Source organism: Nannobrachium achirus, assembly GCF_963921795.1.
Source record: "Nannobrachium achirus genome assembly, chromosome: 12".
Lineage (NCBI taxonomy): Eukaryota > Metazoa > Chordata > Actinopteri > Myctophiformes > Myctophidae > Nannobrachium > Nannobrachium achirus.
Window position 1 is genome coordinate 33190834 of NC_137832.1, and position 21838 is coordinate 33212671.

The window sequence follows — 21838 nt, forward strand, 5'->3', positions numbered from 1 at the left end:
AGCCCAGTTAATAGCTATTCCATACCAGGTACTTTCTGGCTACGGAGCTGAGATGGTGAGTCATGGATCTCTAGGATCCAGTCTCCGGCAGCCTTCTCTCCCCAGCAGTGGGTGGTCATGAACTCCCAGTTCTTAAAGCCCTCCATGGAATGGTCAAACAACCTAAACAGAACACGCACAGCAAATACATCATCTTCGTAAAATCTCCATATTTAAACTTCCCGAGAAAAAGCCCGAGAATTTAACTTGATTTAATTTATAAAAAAGAATCCAAAATCAGATCGCCGATCAGCTCCTCAGCATTTCCCAGTTAGTTTACTTCCCGATTAGGCTGGTAACCCGTAACCGGAAGCCATAACCCATAACCGGAAGAAGCCGTTTGTTGTTCGGCCGTAGTCCTTTCGTTTGTTTACGTTCTAACTAAGCACTGCTGAGGCTAACTGGGGAACGGTGAATTGGATTCACATGCACTTGTTTGTGTTCACTAACGGCGTGCACGTGTCGCATGCGATCCTTGCATGATCGTGTGCGATGGACACACCCACGTTATAAGGTAAGAAAAGTCTGGCAGTCAACTATATAAGTCGATTAAAAATCGACTTTCCGGGTTAGACGCCGATTTCCTTACCTTTTAACGTGGTCGCGTGTGTCCGTGCGTGACCATAGTCCACGATAGTGCACAAAAAAAAAACGTAGGTAGACCAAGAACCTATTCAGTAGGTCTCTGATGATGAGTCTTACCTGTTGGCAAGTAGCTGAGACTTGGTCCCTGAGGGGGAGGTGAGGTTGATCGACAGGTCCCCTCGACGGGGGTGTGTGATTGTAATGCGTACAACCACATGCTCCAGGTAGATCACATGGTGGTTCGAGTTGTCAGTGCAGCCCGTCGCCTTGTACACAGTGCGCACTACATGCTCCGGGCGAATAGTTCTGAAACATAAGAAAAACAATCAGTCGGCATATGGGATTATACTGTAAAAGTTACTTTTTAGGATTTTTACTGTACTTTGGGCTTTGTCTAAACATATACTTAAAAGTAAAAACCAATCCACAACCACTTGTGCCCTAGAGCATCGCCATTCTGGGAGAAGTGTTTGACAAAAATAATTAACAATGTGTGCGTTGCAACACGTTAACTGCTATTTTTTCCAAGATATTTTGTGTAGAGGGCGGAAAAAAAGAGCAGACCAAGTACAGAGGGTTTAAGCGTTAAACCCTTAGTAATATGTTATTATAACCTATGAGGTTGGACAGTTTGTGATTAAGGGACATTTCTAAGAGCAGGTCCATAGAAGTTAAGACAATGAACATTGTCTGTGTTTCAAAGTATTCTTGACTTAGACATTTTCAAATGTATAAATAAGAAAACATTTATGCACTGTGGTAAGTAGGTTTTTTCTCAGTTGATGGAAAGTAGTCATTCAAGCTAAAAATAGTGCTTTAATAATAGAACATTTGAAGGAGCTTTGTGAGCTTTGTAGAGTTATTCAACTCATTCCTCAGAATATTCTGTAGCGCACAAAAACGTCAGCATGATAACATTGTGACAAGTTCGTCAGTATACAATGGGGGAAAGTCAACTTGCACAACATTGTTCATCAGATGCCTAGTTCCGTAGAAACTCAGACAAGCATCATAACAGGAACAGTGTTATTTGTTCTGTCTGCCATACATACAACTAACAGCAGCACATGGTCCAATAGCCAATACAAATATCTGTTGTATGACATAAGAATAACAGACTAAAACAGCTGTGTTATGATGTCATACATGAGCCATAGAATAACCAAACAAAACACCAACGGTCTGGTCCAGTACATGAAGCAGTGGATGTCATCATGCCAGAATTGGGCTTAGGAGAATAGAAGAGTCATAAGTTATTATTCTACAGCAGTACAACGTGAGGCTAGCCAGTGCCTGGGCCAAATCAACATGTCGACAACACTGGATCAGAGACAGGTTCTGTTGCTGGAAACTATAACCTAGCTGGCAGAAATGCACAAAAGAATCACTGTGATTTAATTTCTCTGTCTCTGTGATGGTAATGACTTGCCTTGTTTAGTCTTGTATTGGAAACCTGGCCATTGGAATCCCTGTTGTCAGGGTGGCATTGATATTTTAACCTCTTAAACTCAACAATATATAGTTTGTTTTTCTGTCAAGTAGTGGCAATAGCCGATCTGCCGAACTCACAACACGTCACATTGCACTTGCAACACGTTTTTGAGCTTGAAAGATGTTAACAAACCCAGAGTTATGTGTGGTTAAAAAGGACTTAACTGATACAACACAGATGTAAATTAATATAATCCAATAAATCTACAAGGGGAAAAAATAGGTTCATTTTGTCCTGAAGATAAAACATTTCTTGGAATGTATTCCTTAAACTTGGCTCAATGATTAAATGTGAACATATAATAATGAGGGTCCTTTGACAGCTGAAACTTGTTACTTGCCATAAAAATCATGACAGATCTTTCTTTCCCAAAAGAGGTCGGAAAAATTCTATATATACACTCGAAATATTTTTGCAGGATTTTATTGTTATATTGTTTTTCATGCATATGATCATTTTCCTCATATATCTAGTTTAATGTGCCAACTTTTAACCAAGTTGAAATGATGTAATCATTTTCCTGATGATTTATTATTGAAGGTGGCAGTATCATCGTTATCCCCTTACAGAATACCCTATATACTGTACTTAATTGACCAGGTCCCCCTGGGGTTTATCCTTGGTCTACTCCTATTTTCCTCTACACCAAATCTTTTCTACAAATTAGACAATCTACAAGCTCACAACGCATTTCAACACATTGTGAGCTTGTAGATCTGTTATTTTCACAAACTGCTCACCCAAGAAATATGGCTAAAGTTCAATAATGAACGTTAATACAACTTTTCTCCATAAAGGTAGCTGTTAGGCTTCTTGCATGCCTTTTATTTTTTCGTCTGACAGCAATGTCATAGAAGGCTAAATCCCTGTGGAGTTCTCTTTTTCCAAGGAAGAGCAAGCTAAGGAAGCCATGATGACATGGAATTACAGAGACAGACAAAGCAATCCAAAAAGGACTCTCTCTCCTAGTCCTTGCTCCAATCTGGCCTGAATCCATCTCATCTTCCAACAGTAGTCGATTACTTATTGGAAGGCTGACAGCTGACGCAAAAGGCAAACTTCATGGCACTGGCACCGCTACACAACAACGTCCAGAAGTAGCAATACCAGAGAAGTATCTAACACAAGGGTCTTCAACATTTGCAGGATAAGGACCCCTTAGCAGAAGCAGGGACCCCCTCTACATATTGTATAAGATTGTGTTGCAGATAAAAAATGTTCATAGATTTGTGTATTTTTCAGACATTTAACCACTTGAACCGTCAAATACTTAGTCTGCTCTTCTTTTCCCTCTACAAGCCTCTTTACCAAAAATAGCAGATCTACAAGCTTACAACGCCTCGCAGCGTGAGGCGCTGTAAGCTTGTAGATCTGCTATTTTTGGCTAATGTTCCACTCAAAATAGGAATGCTTCTTCATGATCCTATCACACAATGATTTGGCGGTCCCCCTGTAGTAACTCTGAGGACCCCCTAGGGGACCCCCCTGATACTCTATACTTGGTCACCTCATTTCTTCCCCCTCTACACCAAATCTCTGGACCAGAATTAGCCCATCTACTCACAACGTACCGCAGAGCAATGCATTGTGAGCTTAGAAAAACGAGAGTAAGACAACACTGGCATTACGGAACACACGTTTACTGTGCAGTCTTTTCAGTTCAAGCATTGCTACAAGAAGTCCTGTTTCCAGTTGAGGTCCAGAAATGCTAGAGAGGGCTAGCAAAGTCTTTGTTTACCACCGAGTTCCATTGTTTTCCTTAACATTAATTTAACCAGATTAGCCCTCATGAGATCTCCTTTTCTTCTTCAAACAACTCAGTCCATCTACTCTCTTAGTGGTAGTGGATTACTGGCCCAGGAACCAATAGCAAATGTAAATATTTAATATTAAAATCATTGAAAACAGAGAAACAGACCATAGTGATATTTTACTCTTGCATAAGCTATGGAATGAAAAGATAATTTTTTTTAATACAAAATAAAAACAAAAATAAATGCCTCTTCCAAAAGTAGTCTATTACTGATTGGGTGGATGACAGGAGTAATGGTTGGGGAGAACAGGGCTGACATCACACCTCTGGCTTCTCAACAACAACACAGATTTCGAAACCATACGCATAGAACTGACCAGAGCAGATGCAGGGCCAATTAGGACATGTCTGCAGGGGTGTCGCACCAAATTCTGGGCCCTGGGTACTTTAACTATTGAAAAATAGCAGATATACAAGCTCAGAGTGCCGCGCTGTGAGCTCGTAGATTTGCTATTTTTGGAAAATCGTGAACATTTGTGCAAGAAAAAACTATGTTTCTACGTCAGTGGTGCTCAAACCTTTTCATGTCAAGGACCCCTAGAATTACATGTATTTGACCCCCCCCCCCCCCCCCCCCCCCACAGAAGCAAAATTTGTGTTACAAATGTTCGCTTAAAAAATACATATATTCAAAGATTTACATATATTCAAAGATCTACAAGCTCACAGCGCGGCCGGACCGCACTGTGAGCTTGAATATCTTCTATTTTTCAATAGTTAAAGCATACAATAATAATTAAGGCCCCTCCACCTTGGGCCCTCGTATCTCAGTCCCCCCCCCCCCCCCTTGTGACACCCCTGCATGTCTGATGGCACACAGATCAGCCAGTTTTCCCCGCGTGTGCTGCTCCAAGGGGAGTGAAGCAAACGATTGCAGACAGACATTACCGAACGCCCTCTGAGGGGCCAGCCAGAGGGTGTGTGGGAATGCGGCAAATCTGCGGCGGCTGTGGTTATGTAGCAAGCTAAAGGTGCAATAGCACAAGGACACAGCCACACGCACACGTGCCGTAGGTTCTCATATGCACACAGACAAGTGACACATGCACTCAACAACAAAAAACTAATAAAATGAATAGCCGATCAGCAAGCATCATAACGCATCGCAATGTGATGTGTAGTGAACTTGTAGATCTGCCATTTGAAAAGTAATATTAATAGTAAAATTTCACCTACAATGACATGCCCTAAATAGAGAAGCCAGGTTGTAAGTGGTTAATCAAGGGCAGACCAAAAACCTTTAAGGCTCATTAAAATGTCTTTGTCTGTCACTGGCAACCTTGTGCACTTAGCTACCGGTACATGTACTCAACCACAGGATCAATGTCAGAACCACCAATGTTCACAGACTAAACCCTTAATCCATACTTTGAGGATAGGGATGTTTTGTTTTCCAGCTTGTTTTGGGCAGATTAACATGGCCTTTTTGCAGCGTGAACTTGTTTACCTTGCTGTTTGTTGAACAAACAGTACGGTTTGTCACTTTTCATTCAGCTTAAAAATGTCACACATGGCAAAAAGTGTGTGTGTGTGTGTGTGTGTGTGTGTGTGTGTGTGTGTGTGTGTGTGTGTGTGTGTGTGTGTGTGTGTGTGTGTGCCTCCGCCAGGTGTGCATATGCGTGCATGTGTTTGTCTACCTGATCTGTCGGTCTGCACTCTCCACACAAACGTGCTGGGCGGGAACCTGCTTCCATTGCTCTGCCTCCTTTACCATTGCCTCTGCATCCATCAGGCCAAAGCCATACAGGTGGCTGACTATTAAACACACAGAGCTGTCAGTCAAAAAGCACCCCAGAGCTTTCCTCTGGAGTGCCACCAACATTGGTAAAGATTTTTCAAGACATTTTCCAAGAAATTGGTCAAGACTTTGCTCTTGCCACATACTGTATTCAATAGCTGTTTGCAGTGATTGCAGCATATAAGAAATCCCCAAAGGGACAGAGGATTTCTAATGACGTAACCTGAATAAAGAGCCCTTGATAAGAATTTCAGTTTTTATTTGTAGCAGTCAATGCATAGCCAGGAGCTAAATTAATGTGTATATTGTGAAAATGTATCCCCAAATTGCTTATTAAAGTCCTAAACTACTCCCAGTATGCAGTGTCATAACTTCCCAAGTTAATGTGTGTAAAGCAGAAAGGGCACATTTTATTAACACAGCCTTCACGAAAGCCTGCAGAATCCATTTTTCATTAAGAAACTGAAACATCAGTAAAAGGGTTTCTACAGTAACTTGTCTGTATAGCTAATCAAATATGGAACCCTTCAATACTTCTGTCCACATTTTTAGCTCCAATATACTTTTGCCTGCGATCCCTGCCTGTGTTATGTTGCCCTCCCAGACACACACACACACTCCTAAATTCCTCTCCACTTGGAAAGTCACTGGGCCTGCTGCCTGGCTGACCCCCGGTTCACACACACTCTCACACACACACACACACACACACACACACACACACACACACACACACACACACACACACACACACACACACACACACACACACACACACACACACACACACACACACACACACACACACACACACACACACACACACACACACACACACACACACACACACACACACACACACACACTTATGAATCAAGACAGATTCTGCTAACAGCAGAGTCTGTCAGCACCACTGCCGTAAACATGTAGTGTTGTTGTTAGAAGGAATAAACACAGAAGCACCCGGGAAAAAGTGGACTACGAAAGGGGAGGAGACAAACCCGAGTTCCTGTTTCTACTCCAAAAAGGAGGTGGTCCCCCCAGGGGCAAAAACAAAAGGAGGAAAATATATATTTATTTCCTTTTTTACAGAATGGGTTCCCAGATTGTGAAACAAAGAACGTCACATAGCTGGCTGCAAGTAATGAGCCAGTCTATGTAGATTATATGATATATCTAGACAGAAACATGGAGATATGAGTGAGGAGGATTGTGTAAACCAAAGTGTAGGGGCTGTGGTAAAATGACTCGCACAGCAAGATCGGTTCCACCCTAATTTACAGTACACTAATAAGACAGAATGAGACAGAATAAAGCCAGAATAAGAAATAATGTGTTGGTAGGTAGGACCGGCATCGCTGGCAACTGCCGCGGCAGCCACCACCACACGGTCCGGCAGTTTACCGTGACGGCCCGACGGGACCTGCAGGTTCTATCGCCGGCGATGCAGTGTGACTGCTGGTAGAACTGCCAGTGCCTGCCGTGGCAGTTCCGTTCAGTTCTGTTATTCTGTCTTTGTTTCTGTCTAATAAAATAATATTAGTTCTAATTACCAACACATTATTTCTTATTATGGCTTTATTCTGTCTTATTATTGTACTGTAAATTAGGTGGGACCGCAAGATCTTGAGTGTCAAATCAAGTCAAATAACACTTACCATTGTAACCAGCCGCATTGGTCTTCCAGTCAGGGGCGTTGAGATGTCCTGCTCTTGAGGTCTTCACAATAATATGTTGCACATCTCTCCATGACAGCAGAGTACTGGTGGAAGTGAAACCAAATAATAATATTGCTAAGTTAGAGGAGTAACCAATTAAAAACAACAAAAAGTAAAATGTATGGTGCCAACAACTTTTACATAATCATTTGGATATTCACACAATGAGGTCATTGGAAGAGGGCGAAAGAACTGAAAGGCAGAGGAGGAGATGAGATTTACGAAATCAACGTAATACGGATGATCAGTAAGACAGAAAGATCACGGACAGGAATAGAAGGGTCACAGAGATGCCTACCAACCTCTCCCCCTTCCCTACCACCCTCATACCCTCCCTCCATCCATCCATCCATCCATGCCCACTTCTTCTCAGATCTCACGTGAGATCCATTTACAAGATGGCAGACATGTGTCTCAACCCCTTTGATGTCCAAACGCTACATTAAAAAAGAAAAACCAGGAAGAAGTGGGTCACCAAGTTTCCTGGGAATCCCTTCTATCTCATATGCCAACCAGATGCTCAGTTCCCTCCCCTCGTGCCGCTGCCTCGCCCTCCTGGAGGACCCAATTCCACGGTCTGAATTGAAATTCTGAGGCAGCAGTGTTTCTGTGCAGCTTGTAACTTTAATGTGAGTACACCATTGCAGCTGTTTTAGCATTAAAACTTTACGTCCCACAGCAGGATTTGACAATTTGTTAAAGGTTATTCTAAGGCCTGATTGGGTGGTATACTACACTGAAGAGAATAACAGGACTGATGTGAGAGAGCAGAGAGAGAGCAGCAAAGAATCTGATTTGAGCACTTTGAGCAACTCATCCTTGGCCTCCTCCACTCCCGTATGTCATGAGAGATGATAACATCTGACAGTAGTTAAGCTAACAGTGGTGGACTATCTAACAATCACAGCACAATCACAAGAGCTTGAATAAGAGCTCATCTTGTCAAATGGATCAACAAACTGCCAATATGCTTTTGGTGGTCATCAAGATTTAAAACGCTTAATGAATCAATTGGGAACACGAGGGGAAAGCCTCACTAGAAATGACTTTGTGTCTGAGAGTGCCTAACTCTGATGCCAGAATTATTACAGCCACTCACTTTGACATAAACAGGTTGCTACACATGTTCACAATTTGTTACTGCTGCACATCTCTCAAGCCTTCTCATCCTCACCGATTTACTCAGACAGAAAAGAAAAATCAAAATTAAAATATTGTTATATTACAAAATAGATGTGGAGAAGAGCTATGAAAAGCCAGAATAATTAATGATCAGATCAATATTAAATAGGCTCAGCTTTCCCCCTGTAACTATGTCTCCATGAATGTTTCATGGTCATTAATTAAAAGTGGCTTTGGCGTCATTATCTAGGCCACAACAGACTTCCTATAAACAAGCCAATGCTAATTAATGGAGCCGCTCTCATGTTGGGTAAAAAACCATAGTCAAACATATCTCAACATCTTAAATACTGTAGGCTTTTCTCTGTGCTCCTCCCAAGTGTGACTGTGGATGAAATGCACTCGAGATTGGAGATGGGGAAAGAGGGAGGAGAAGGAAAGATGTGGAGGAAAGGACAAAGATGCTGCATACAGGGGTGTCGCACCACATTCTGGGCCCTGGGTACTTTAACTATTGAAAAATAGCAGATATACAAGCTCACAGCGTGCCACGCTGCAAGCTTGTAGATCTGCTATTTTTTTACAATTGTGAAAATTTGTGCAAGTTTTTGAATATTTCAAATCCTTCTAAGGTTTTTTGAAAAACCTATGTTTCTATGTCAGCGGTGCTCAAACTTTTTCATGTGAAGGACCCCCAAAATGATATGTATTTGCCCACAGACCCCCATCTCAAAATATTTCGTTCCAGGGACCCCCAGAAGCAGAATTTGAGTTACAAATGTTTGCTTAAAAAAATACATATACTCAAAGATTTGCACACATTTTCACAACTTCAAAGATAGGAGATCTACAAGCTTGCAGCGCGGCACTTGGTGCTGCGCTGTGAGCTTGTATATCTGCTATTTTTCAATAGCTAAAGTATAAAATAATTAAGGCCCCTCCACCTTGGGCCCTAGTAACTCAGTCCCACTTTCGCCCCCCCTGTGACGCCCTTGGCTGTACAGTAAGTGTGTAGCTAATCAGTATGAAATATGCAAAATCTGACAGGTCTTGATATGACTATAGAGATAATGTAGGAAATAGGAATAATAACAAAATAACTGTGTTTCGTAAAAATTGGCCTGTTGTGTCGCTATAATAGGCCTATGTAAAAAGCGTTGCATTTCTTTGTTGGCCTAATGAGAATGTGCGTGCAAAGTGTCACTGCCAAGTTGTGTTCAAAACTAGTCACTCCTGCCAATCTCAGCCAATCAGGACGGAATATGAAAATGCAGATAGATCCGTCTTGATCACATGACTAGAGATTTGCAGCGATTTGTGTGATGTTTACTACACAGTGTCACCACCATGGTAAGAGCCGCATGCTGAAACAATGCCCAAATTTGAGATGAGCATGGTGACATCCACCGTGGTAACAGCCGCAAGCTGAAACAATGCCCAAATTTGGAGATGATGTCTGCCATCTGTCTGCATGCTGAAACAATGCCTACATCACCATTGACCTCCATTTGAGCAAAACCTGTGTATTGCACAACTGGATGTCAATGGCGACTATTCTGCCCAACGGGCACCGGTCTGGGTTCTCCAACATTACTTCTGAGAATCCTACATTCAATCCCTCATATACTGTACATACCCCCCGGGCATAGGACTAGTACAGAGTAAAGTAATGTATAGAGATCTACAATAGCTCTCCCTGAGCTAGTGTCCTTGAGCAAGACACTGAACCCCAAACTGCTCCCGATGAGCAGGGTGGTGCCTTGCATGGTTTCCCCTGCCGTCGGTGTGTGAATGGGTGATTGTAACGCACATTAGAAAGCGCTTTCGATAAATGCACTATATAAATGCACCATTTACCATCTACAATACGGAGTAAACCTCAGTGTGTAAGAGAGGTTTGGCGTAATGGTGTCTTGCTGTGCAAGCAGCCCACTTGCTTAAATTCAGCAGATAAAAGGGCAGTTATCATCAGCACCACTCAAAGAGTTTCTACAAATAGTTTTCTTGCAGTATAATGTTGCCTGCATGCCTATTCAAGCAAGGGACTGAATGGAAGGATAAGAAAGAGAACATTTGCATGACAGGAAATTCTGAGAGAAAGAAAGGGAGAGAGAGAGAGAGAGATAGAGAGTGTGTGTGTATGTGTGTGTGTGTGTGTGTGTGTGTGTGTGTGTGTGTGTGTGTGTGTGTGTGTGTGTGTGTGTGTGTGCGCGCGCATGTGCGTGTGTGTGTGTGCGTGTGTGAGAGAGAGAGAGAGAGAGAGAGAGAGAGAGAGAGAGAGAGAGAGGGGAGAGATAGAGAGGGAGAGAAGAGAGACTCATATGGCAGGCAAGCAAGAAGCAGTTTGAGATAATCTTGTTGAGGAAACTGGCTTAGGTGGCCATGACTGCCAGGATACAGAGTATATTTTCTACGGAGTGGATTTAAATTGGATTATCCAGGTTAAATAAAATGACCTCAGCTGACGGAGCTTCTCAACTTGTGATAATAGGGAAAAGCCCAATTCAGAGTCTCCGCAGCTGCACTGCACACACTATGATTGAAGAACCAGGTACATACAGTAGGGTTGATGGGTTCAAAGAGGGCCAGGGAAGGGGGGTTCAGGCATGCCATGGACCACAAACCTCTCTTATGTTGCCATTTATAAATGGGACAGAAACTGAAAAGGTCACTCTCACTCTAACCCTCTCTCAACATTAGCTCCAGGCCACTAAAATGTCTGTACAGCACTTTTTGTTACAGAAAGATTGAAATTGACTGAATCCACTGTGCTTTTGCCTTAGGTTGTATAGCTACCTGCGCATGATTTAAGTTCAAACATTGTCAATCATCTTTGTTTGCTGCTTCTGTGCTACACGTGCTGGATAACCTTTTTCCTTTCTCCGTTCACTCTCACCTCCGGAAAAAGTCTCAGAATCACACTTCCGATTGATTGATTGATTATTTTGGGATGTTGACCTCCCTCTCTTCAGAATAGTTATATGAGGAGAAGGGAAGAGGGATATTGTTGTTGGAACATAAATTCATGACATGTTATTAGTGTAAACGCTTCAGGAGCAACACAATGGCTGATGTTTAGGCATACTACATGGGTGCAATGCTCCTACCAGCCCTGGTTCGATTCCAGGCTGCCCGGATGATTTGCTGAATGTCATCACCCAACACTCTCCGCTCTAAAGTGATCTATCTATTTAAAAAATCACAATTAGTGTGAAGTGAGGGGTGCTATTTTTATGAGTTAATAAATCATCAAGCGTCCCGCTGGCCAATCACAGTACGTCCTGTGAAGCTTGGCCAATGGGACCCTGGGCGGACAACAAACTGTGAGCTGTTTGTGCCAAGATGTAGGCCAAAATGTTGTCTATATGTTAATATAATGCATGGTCAAACACACCTTGTTGGCTATTCTGGAATGTCAATGTATCCCAACCATCCATAAATCCATCTTCAACCGCTTATCTGGAATCGGGTCATGGGGTAACAGTTCCAACAGAGATTCCCAGTGTTCCCTCTCCTGAGCAACATTATCCACTTCCCCTTGGGGATCTCCAGGCTTTCGCAGGCCAGTGTGGAGATGTAATCCCTCCATTTGGTCTTTGTTGGTCTGCCAGGGGTCTACCCCCAGTGGGACGTGGGAAGACCTCCCTAGGGAGCGCTCGGGAGACTAGATGCCCGAACCACCTAAACTGCCTCCTTTCCAAGTGTAGGATCAGCGGTTCTACTCAAAGTCTATCTCAGGTCTTGAGAGAAAACTAATTTCGGAAGCTTGTATCCGGGACCTTATTCTTTCGGTCATGACCCACACTTCATGACCATAGGTGAGAGTAAAAACGAAGATTGCTCGGTAGACAGAGAGCTTTGCTTTCTGGCTCAACTCTCTTTTCATCACAACAATGTGATTCGATGACTGCAATACCGCTCCTGCTGCTCCGATTCTCCGGCTGATCTCCTGCTCCGTCTTCCCCTTTCTCTCATTCTCTTAAACTCCTTCACCTGGGGTCTCATTCCCTAATTGGAGTGAACTCTCCATCGGTTCCCTGCTGAGAACACCACCTGTCCCCTTTTTATGAAGCAACAGAGGGTATGCGCGTGACATCATCGTATCTGGAAGTAATACAGGAACGCCTACTGAGTGGCAAAAAAAGTCAGTAGGAGTCATAAGGAGTCAGCAGGAGTGAGGAGGAGCGCTTCTTAACAAATGCTTCCAATGATTTGCCACTCAGTTTTACCAATGAGTGGCATATGATGCATACCCTCTATTGAGGGGGCTGTATATGATAATCAGAATATCACTTGCATGCATGATGATACTCTGAAAGGAACCATTAAGTGGCGGTGTTCATGTGGCACTGAGGTAAAGAACCTGCCCACCACCTAGGATACTGGGATTTGGTTCATCTACAGTGCGCTTCTTGCTTAGGCACCCGGCCCAACGAACACAACTGACCCATTGTCAGCCTTCTGATTGGTGCCTAGTTCAGCCCTGGTTCCACCTCCTTCTGGATGTCGTGCAATGGAGCTTGATGCCGTTTTTATTGTCAAGATATGAGCACACACTACAGCTCTGAACACCATGCAAGGAGGGGGTGATGGGGGCTTGGAAAGCTCAAGTATAACTGAAAAGGCAGGGGCATCCGTTTAGCAGGAAGCAGAACTGGGATGGATAAAGCGTTCACCCTCCTGTCAGATGATTCATGTGTATCGGAGGAGACGTGGTTGTCTACACCTTCTCAAGACCAACAGTGAGGGGGAGGACAGGGGGAATTGACATAATGCAACAAAAAGAAAAGGGAGAAGAATATAATAAAGGAACCATAAAGGTTTCACCATCAGTCAAAAGTCAGTAACCATCATCAGCTGCTCCACATTCTACCAGCAAGTAAATCATACCAGTTCTTATACTACTCCAATAAAGGTAAGAATACTTATTGATCTGCAGAAGAAACTTGTGTTCCATTACACAAACGACTCCCTGTTTTACTGTGTACGCAACGCAAAATCCATAAAAACTAGACCAGGTCAACCTGGTTGTGCCAGACCCCCTGTCTGTCATCATCATTTATGACATCATGCCTTTTGTAGGCATGTCATCATCATGTCATCATCATATATACCCTTTATATAGAAAACCCGGACAGACCGACATTTGCTTATGTAGGCCTACCCATTTCATGGGTCTGGCAAAAAGGCAAACTGATCTCACCAAGACAAATCCCTCTTGATTACATTTTTCTTTTACTTCATCTTGACTGCAAGTCTAATTGTTGAATGTATTGATTCTAACAGAATCAATGCATTTCTTTGTTGCTGGCCCTGGAGTGCCTCTTTGGCACCAATTTGACAATAAAATGCAGAGAAAAGAACACTGTGTGCTCTCCCCTTAAAAAGCCAGCAGGGGAGAGATGGAAGGTTACCAAAGGTAAGGAGAAGACGGGGTCAAAGAAGGTATAAAGATATGTGGATCTTACTTTGCCTCCAGGGCGAGTGCAATGATGGCGGCAGCCATGGGAGCCGAGGCCGACGTGCCCGTGTGACTGTCTGTGCACCGATGTCTCAGGTCTGTTGTGATCTGGAGAGAGAGAGGAGTAAAGAGATAGTAGATGGAGAGCAATAGAGAGATAGATCAGGGAAAGAGGATGCAGGAGTAATGAGGTTGGCAGAGTAGGAACAGGAGGAGAGAAAAGGGGGAGGTGAAAGAGACCGTTAAGTCTTGAGGATCAGGAGGAGATTTAGACACACCTGAAACTCACATTCCAGCTTTGACACATTGACCTGCTTGAGATAACATAGACATACAAATACACACACACTCACAAATAACCGTGCCATACACTGACACTCACATATAACTGTGGTTTTCTATAAGAAACCAATCCAATGAACGAAGAGCAAATAAGGACATGCGATGGAAGTAATACTAGATGTTGAAGTTTGTTGTTAAAACATGGTATATTCATTCCGACTGTATGGACCTCAGTCAGCCAGTTAGTCAGTCTGTTGGTTTGCCAAGAAAAGCTTGGCTAACTCCCAGTCTGAGCCCCCATCAAAGGACCTTTCCCTAACCAAAGGGTTTGAAGGATTATCTGAAGCCACACATACACACACAAAGTTTGATACGGTTTAGCAAGATTTTTAGTTCCAGCCGTACAGAAGCTACTGTAGACCGGATAGAGGAACTCAGGTAGATTACATCGATTGACCTCATGTGTACATAAGTGAACACAGTAGAATCTTGCAAGTCAAACCCCATAGGAATGGAAATTCTTCCAACCGATTAAATCTGTATGGAATACATTGAAATACAAGCACAACTGGTATTCCAAATTATGTACATGCACATTCCAGAATGCCCAGTTTGGTTTAAATTGATATTATCAACCCAGGAAGGTTAAACAATCCTGTGTGAACTGTATTTGTGGTTTATGGTAAAAGGTTTATGGTTTCAAAACGGGTATACTTCTGAGTTTGAACAAGGGTGCATGCTTTCTATGTATGTACGCTTTGTGGCGTTATTTTTCTTTATTGTCAGGCTATGCCTGACAATAAAGAAAAGCACGTCATTTTCAGAGCCGTCAAACAAACCGCTACAACGTTTCCTGTCCATCTCTACAATGAAGTATAAATAAAATCAGAAAAAGACCCCCAAAAATAAGCTCTTTATGTGACTATAAAAAAATTCTCAGAAAACTGCAAAGGAAAGCATCATACTGTATGCCCTGAGCTGGCATATGATGCCATGAATGAATGATGAATGTTTTGAAGAATATAACACTACAAAAAAACGTTGCAATTGTGACTCTGACTCCTTGGTGGGTTTATTTTCTGTTCATCATTGTGGCCATAACATTTAGGTGCTGCCTTACCTCTTATCCTTAAACCTTTTTGCCATTTTTACCATTTTGAAAAACATTTTAAAATAGTTCAAATAGCAGATCTACAAACTCACGACATGTTGATGTAGATCAGAAAGTTCAATGATTTTAAAATGTTTTTTAAAATAGTAAAATATGGCAAATAATAATGAAAGAATTAGCCAAGTCCTGAGGAAGTGCGTCTGAGACCTGTCCTGATCTGCTTGTGGCTGGCTGCAATCTGATTCTGTTCGCGAATGACTCGGCTCTCCTAGTCTCAATGACTATAAACTTTAAATAAACCTAGACAAAACCGAAGCCATCCTCTGAACAAACTGATTAGGGTCCTGCTTGGCCTCCCTTCTCGGGCCCACCGCACCGCTTATCACTATATAAGTGTGGGGTGGCTCATGGTAGCTGACAGAGTACAGCATCTTGCAATGGGCCTGGTGTACAAGATATACTACGCCACCAAGATACCCATGTACCTTCTTAAACGTCAAAGATGTCCACAATTACAACACCAGAGGCAGCTCCACAAATCACGTTCAACCCATATTTGACTCTAAAAAAGGCTCAAGCTCGTTCTCCTGCTATACCATTAACATGTGGAACGCCCTACCGCAAGCCTTAAAGGAGTGTAAATCCCCAACTTCCTTTCACTGTCACGAAACTGTACTTTTTCCTATGCAACCTTCTAATAAATTCTTCAATCAATCAATCACATACTCCCAATAGTACCTCCGCATGTACCCCCATTAGAGAAACACTTGTGTACACCTCTGCATCCCCTGTCGGAATCATTTCAATTTGCTGAACGTTGGTCACAATGGAAGTCAGAAATGTAAGTTAAGATCTACTGCAAATGTACTAGGCACTGCTACAATGGTTTGTGTGTGCGTGCCCGTGTGAGGGGAAGAGCAGATAGAATCTAAATCTCTCAACACCAAGGATTAAAAAATGTGTGTGTGTGTGTAGCATTAGTGCGAGGAATGTAGAAAGCGATCTCCAGACAAGCTAGCACACTATGGCAAACTGTCACTGTCCATCCCTGTTGTCATGAGAGATAGAGGTATTAGGTCACACCAGGACACAAACACAAACACAAACACACACACACACACACACACACACACACACACACACACACACACACACAGTGTGTGCTCAGTTCAGCGCCGAAGGGCTTTGTTTGTCTCAACCTTGTACAGCACTTTGGTTAGCTTCTGTCGTTTTAAATGTGTGAGTTCATGTACATGAATCTTGTTTTAAGTGTTTTGTTGTACAATTTAGGTTCAACAGCGGAGTAGACGATAATTGAATGGTGATCAAGAATCAAAGTTCCATCTCAGCACCGCAACTAACAGGAACATTTCAAAAGTATGTCTGAAGAGTGAACATTTTGTACTGTACACGAGTAAGACTCCCTAATCGGGAGATAAGCGACTGTCAGGTCGCAGTGTGATTTTAGGTCAAAAAAATGTGTTAAAAAAAATCGGACGCTATATGGGATGAGATTTTAAGAAAGACAATGGTCTTCAGTGAGTACGGCACAAAGTGTTCTAGGCTAGCTTTGCGATTTGAACTAGTAGGTACTCAGTCCCTGTATTAGGTACAAGCCTTTTGAAGTTAGTCATACTCACTAAAATAACACTCAACCACACACAGAGCCATCCTTACAATCTTTCGGTCGTAATTCTCTCCGCTGCTGTAGGTAGTAGTCAGCGTGGAGGAGCACTCCTCCAGGTACCAGGGTTTGCGTCCACTCTCAGCTGTGCTGGAGATAGAGATGGTGTAGATGGAGTTGGTGTAGCCGTCACATGAGCAGTGGTCCCGGCTGCGCCCACCATTGCCCGACGCCCACACAAAGATGGAGCCACGCCCCTTCCTCCCCTGACAGGAAATGACACAGAAAGTACACAGTAAGTAAAACTGTATTTAATCTGCACCTTTTTTCTACTTCACTTCTGCATATGTTGGTAGCAGACCTGTGAAAGGCTTCATTCAATTCATCAATTACAGCATCAAGCCAGAGTGTGACTGAAGGTTTCTTTCCCTCTTACTATAGTACTCTTTTACCTACAAAATCGGTAAAACCTTTTACCACAAAGATGAAAAGATGAAAGAAACACCTCTCTGTGCAATGTAGACCTAGTGAACACACACTTCTCGCAGGTGCTCCGCTCCAATGGGAGCAGACAGACAATGGGAGTCTTGCATTTCATCCAACTATGTCATTGGGCTCAAAGCGCTAAGTGCTATATTATGCCAAGTGTACAACGTTACACTTGGCAGTAATGTAGATTAGTAGTAGATTACTGCCAAGGCTTTTTTAGTGTTTTTACCAGATTTTAAGGGCTCCATCACACCATGTGTCCATTATGTAAACAGGAGGTCTCGGTCACGGGAGACAGTCGTCTTTTCTTTCACGCGGAAAAGAAAAAATACAACCGCGATAATTCGTGCCTAAGTTATGGTCCATAGAAAACAGGTCATTTTGACCAAACGCAATCTGGGAATAGAATCATACAGTAGATAAATCCTTTTTTCTGCAGTCATGATGAATACAAGTGGATGGACGGTAGCATATCCTGACTACATTATTTCATGCTGGATTATGGGAAAAGGAGTATTTTCATCACTCCCGCCCGTGGTAGACCGCTGGCTATTGTTTACAACGGTAATACGCTAAGACATCTGTGAACGTCTTAAGTAGAGCTACAGTACATCTCTCTTTCAATTGATTTGCATTAGGCCTACAATGTTGTTTTGGGTATGCTAATTAGTCGGGCAGAGCCACTGACAAAAAAAAAAGAAAAAAACTGTGAGTTTGAGTATCACTGGTCTAGGGAGTTTAAATAGTACTTCCAGGCCATTTATAATGTTGATCTTTGAAGAGTGTTAAAGGGATAGTTCACCCAAAAAAATAATTTTTTTCAATCGATTACTCACCCCATGGAGACTTGAATTCATGGATATCTTATTTTTTTGTTTTGCATTCCAAAGCCAATAATTTGATGACCAGCAGTGGTTCCCTATATGGAGACACAAAGAGCCTGCTTTGTTCCCTATGGAGATACAAAGAGTCTCCTCAAATGATCGATTTAGGAATGCGACAAAAACATATCCATGAATTCAAGTTTGCATGGGGTGAGTAATCGATTGAGAAAAAAGTAATTTTGGGGGTGAACTATCTGAAAGTGTAAAAAAGGGATCCCTGAGCAGCCACCAGGCAGGGCTGAGTCTGGGAGAAACCCACGTCAACCTCTGAATCCTCAGGACTTTCTACAGTAGCACAACCGAGCACAACCGAGCCATCCTGATGAGCTGCTGCATCACCACGTGGGTATGGGAAGCGCACCACCGTCAATCACAGAGCGTGGTGCGGCCAGCCAGGCACACCAGAGGAGAGCTTCTCTCCCTCCAGGACAGCAGTGTGTAGCCAATTCCGAGCATATCCTCAATTACACTTAGCACCCCAGCCACAATCTGTTAACGATGCTACCATCAAGCAGGAGACATCGCAGTACCAAATGCCGACCAGCTACTGAATAGGCAAGCAGTCCTGCTACTACTAGTAGTAGTTTTACATGCTCCCGTTACAATGGTATTCTGTGAAATATTTTCTTATATTCACTACTAGGTATGGCCTTGCTGTCTTGTGTGCTAGGCTGTATGAATCGTCTTAATGCGAAGAGGTTTGTCCTCCTTGTGAAATGTCCTAGGAGTTTGAATATCCCAAGATGCTACTCTATATCAGTGATTCTCAATCTTTTTTGGCTTGAGTACAAGTACCCCCTTCCCCTGACTACAGCAAAATGTACATCAAAAGTCCAGTTCCAATGCCAATATGTAAAAAAAAAAAAAAAAACAGACTGTCTTTATTAGACACATCTGTTTTGACTTTTGGTATTCTTAAATGTAAATACAATTTGTGGGAAGCTTACACGAAATTGTTTCACCCACTCGAACACCGGTGTAAACTTGTGATGTAACAGTAACACGTTTTTTAATCCTGTGAGGAAATACCCACATTTTAGTGATGGACAGCTGTCAGTGGTGCTGCACAGTGCACACACAGCACAGTTATCTCCAGTAAAGTGTCTCTCCAGACTGTCACACAAATACACACACACAGGGCCGTAGCGCGCCTAATCGGCGCTCTAGGCGAGCTCTCTCGAATGCGCCCCCCCCACTTTTTTTTTTTTTGCGGGTTTTGCCGTGAATTTAGTCGGTTTTGGGTCGGTTTTGGGCTGGTTTGAGTCCACTCCCTCCATTTCGGCGCCCCCTCGGCGCCCCCTCTAGGCTGGCGCTCTAGGCGACCGCCTAGTCCGCCTATAGCTAAAAACGGCCCTGCACACACACACACACTTCTCCAACTACGCTCACGTCACGAGCACTCACATAATTGCTCACCTCTCAAGGCTGAGACACACATCACCCTCGCCTTTCCGTCTTAAAAAGCCATGTCTGTCATGAGGCAGACGGGAACTCCAGCTGAGCACATCCACACACGCAAGCACAGCACACAATCACACAAAGACAAACATGGACTGCACATACAGTAGAAATAAGACCCATTCACCACCAACCAGTCTCGTCCCCATCACCTTCACCTTCTGTCAGATGCATAATCTTTTTCTTTTTTTCCCAACCTGCTACATGGTCTGTCAGGCAGTGAGTCGAGACCTTTTGTAGACTTTTTAAAAAACAGAATGACAGCAATGATGTTCCTCATGTCTAGCTTGCAAACATAATTACACTGCGGGTCCATTTTTTACACACAGATTTAAATTTACACTCAGGCTTTTGCAGGGTATACACCTGCTGAACTTGTAATCATGTCAGCCAGCCAATCTGATGGAACGAAAGTGTGTTTGTGTGTCTGCTCCTCTTAACCTCCATCATAGCGTTTCTGCTCCGCGCAGGTCATCTAGCTAGTTATGCAAATGCATAGAGGAATCTCTAAAGGATGTCATGAATATGCAAATAGATCAGGGACTGATCTAAATCTAAAAGATGGCTGGAGGTGCCTCACAGGCAGAGATAACTGGAGAAGACTGAAACACTGTCATCTAGGCATACATGCATTTCCAGTGAAAGAGAGAGAGAGGGGGGGAGATGTTTCTGTGTCCATTTCTTTCTATTCCCATGTGCACTTAGGCAGGGAAAAAGACTTTGGGTAAGTAAGGCTGTATGTATGTATATAAGTAAGGTTTACAATGGTAACCAGAACACTCACCCCAAAACACACTCGCCCACATTTCTTTTGCGGACCAATAGGTTTAGGCATAGTTTTACTGAGGTTTAGGAATAAGGCTAAGTTTAGGCATAGTTTTATTGAGGTTACGTTTAGGAATAAGGTTAGTTTTAGGCATGGTTTTACTGAGATTACATTTTGGAACACCTGGTGGCTGAGTTCGCCGGATTAGACCCTTAGTGAGCGTGTGTGTGTGTACACTTGCAAGCCTGTCTGTCACCTACCGAGCGGATCCCATTCTCAAAAGCCTGTCTGGCCAGTGAAGCTGGCCCATCCACGGTCTTTCCATCATCATCTGGACCCCAGCTGGCGCTGTAGATGTCTATGTGCCGTGGCTGCAGGCTCAGAGACTTGGCCTCCACCATGTCTGTCACATCTCCATCCAGCATACGCACACCTAGAGGTCATCAAAACAACCACATCCAATATCTAACGTAAATGAAGAATAAGACAAGAGTGAACATGTAACTCAGAATGAGCCTTCAACTCAGGGGTTCTCAAACCTTTTTAAGCCGTGGCCCCCAAAATAAACATATTTGAACTGGGGACCCGCACCCTGACAAGCACTCGGAATTGTAGGTATTACATTTAATGTGACTCGGTTCCACAGATAAATATTGTGAAAATAGCCGAACTACATGTTCACAACGCCTCGCACTGCGAGGCATTGTGAATATGTAGATCTGATATTTTCACAATGTTCGCCTCTTGCTTACTTAATATTTGACAGTTTGGTATTAAAACGCTCTTGAAAGTCCTTAAATTGTGACTTTATAAATGTGCAGAAACCCTGTATACACTTATACTGTATGTTGGTTTGTTTAATGTTGAGTGAGAAAAAGAAATTCCATTAAGCTAATCATCTGTGGACCCCACAAAATAAAACTCACTCTGAGTCACAAAGAAAAATAAAAAGTTAAAATCACTTGAAATACAAAGAAGTATTAGCAAAATGGTTCATATTATTAATTAGGCATCAGACAAGCAACTCACCTCCTATCCTGGCATTATATGCGATCCCCACAATGCAATGGGAGTTATTCGCCGCTGCAGCAACTTCACCTGCACACCGTGTCCCATGTCTGAGGAAACAACAAGAGTAGACAGTATATTACACATCTAACACATACACCACAAGCCATGTGTAGATAAGAGAATGTCAGTGACATTCTAAACTAAATGCTAAAGTAAATGTACTAGTAAACGTACACAAGCATGTT

At 42.9% G+C, this 21838-nt stretch overlaps 1 protein-coding gene across 3 annotated transcripts in view; it reads right to left on the minus strand.

Annotated features, from left to right (window-relative positions):
* The window catches only part of pcsk5b (proprotein convertase subtilisin/kexin type 5b), a 77632-nt gene that overhangs the window by 16167 nt on the left and 39627 nt on the right, over nucleotides 1-21838 (minus strand). For all 3 annotated transcript variants that reach the window (XM_080739581.1, XM_080739580.1, XM_080739579.1), the window contains 8 exons: nucleotides 21612-21700; nucleotides 20843-21015; nucleotides 17039-17251; nucleotides 13976-14076; nucleotides 7326-7429; nucleotides 5567-5684; nucleotides 742-930; nucleotides 26-162 (listed from right to left, as the gene is read on the minus strand). In XM_080739581.1, coding sequence (XP_080595707.1) covers nucleotides 26-162; nucleotides 742-930; nucleotides 5567-5684; nucleotides 7326-7429; nucleotides 13976-14076; nucleotides 17039-17251; nucleotides 20843-21015; nucleotides 21612-21700 — 1124 coding nt within the window. The remainder of the gene's footprint in view (nucleotides 1-25; nucleotides 163-741; nucleotides 931-5566; nucleotides 5685-7325; nucleotides 7430-13975; nucleotides 14077-17038; nucleotides 17252-20842; nucleotides 21016-21611; nucleotides 21701-21838) is intronic.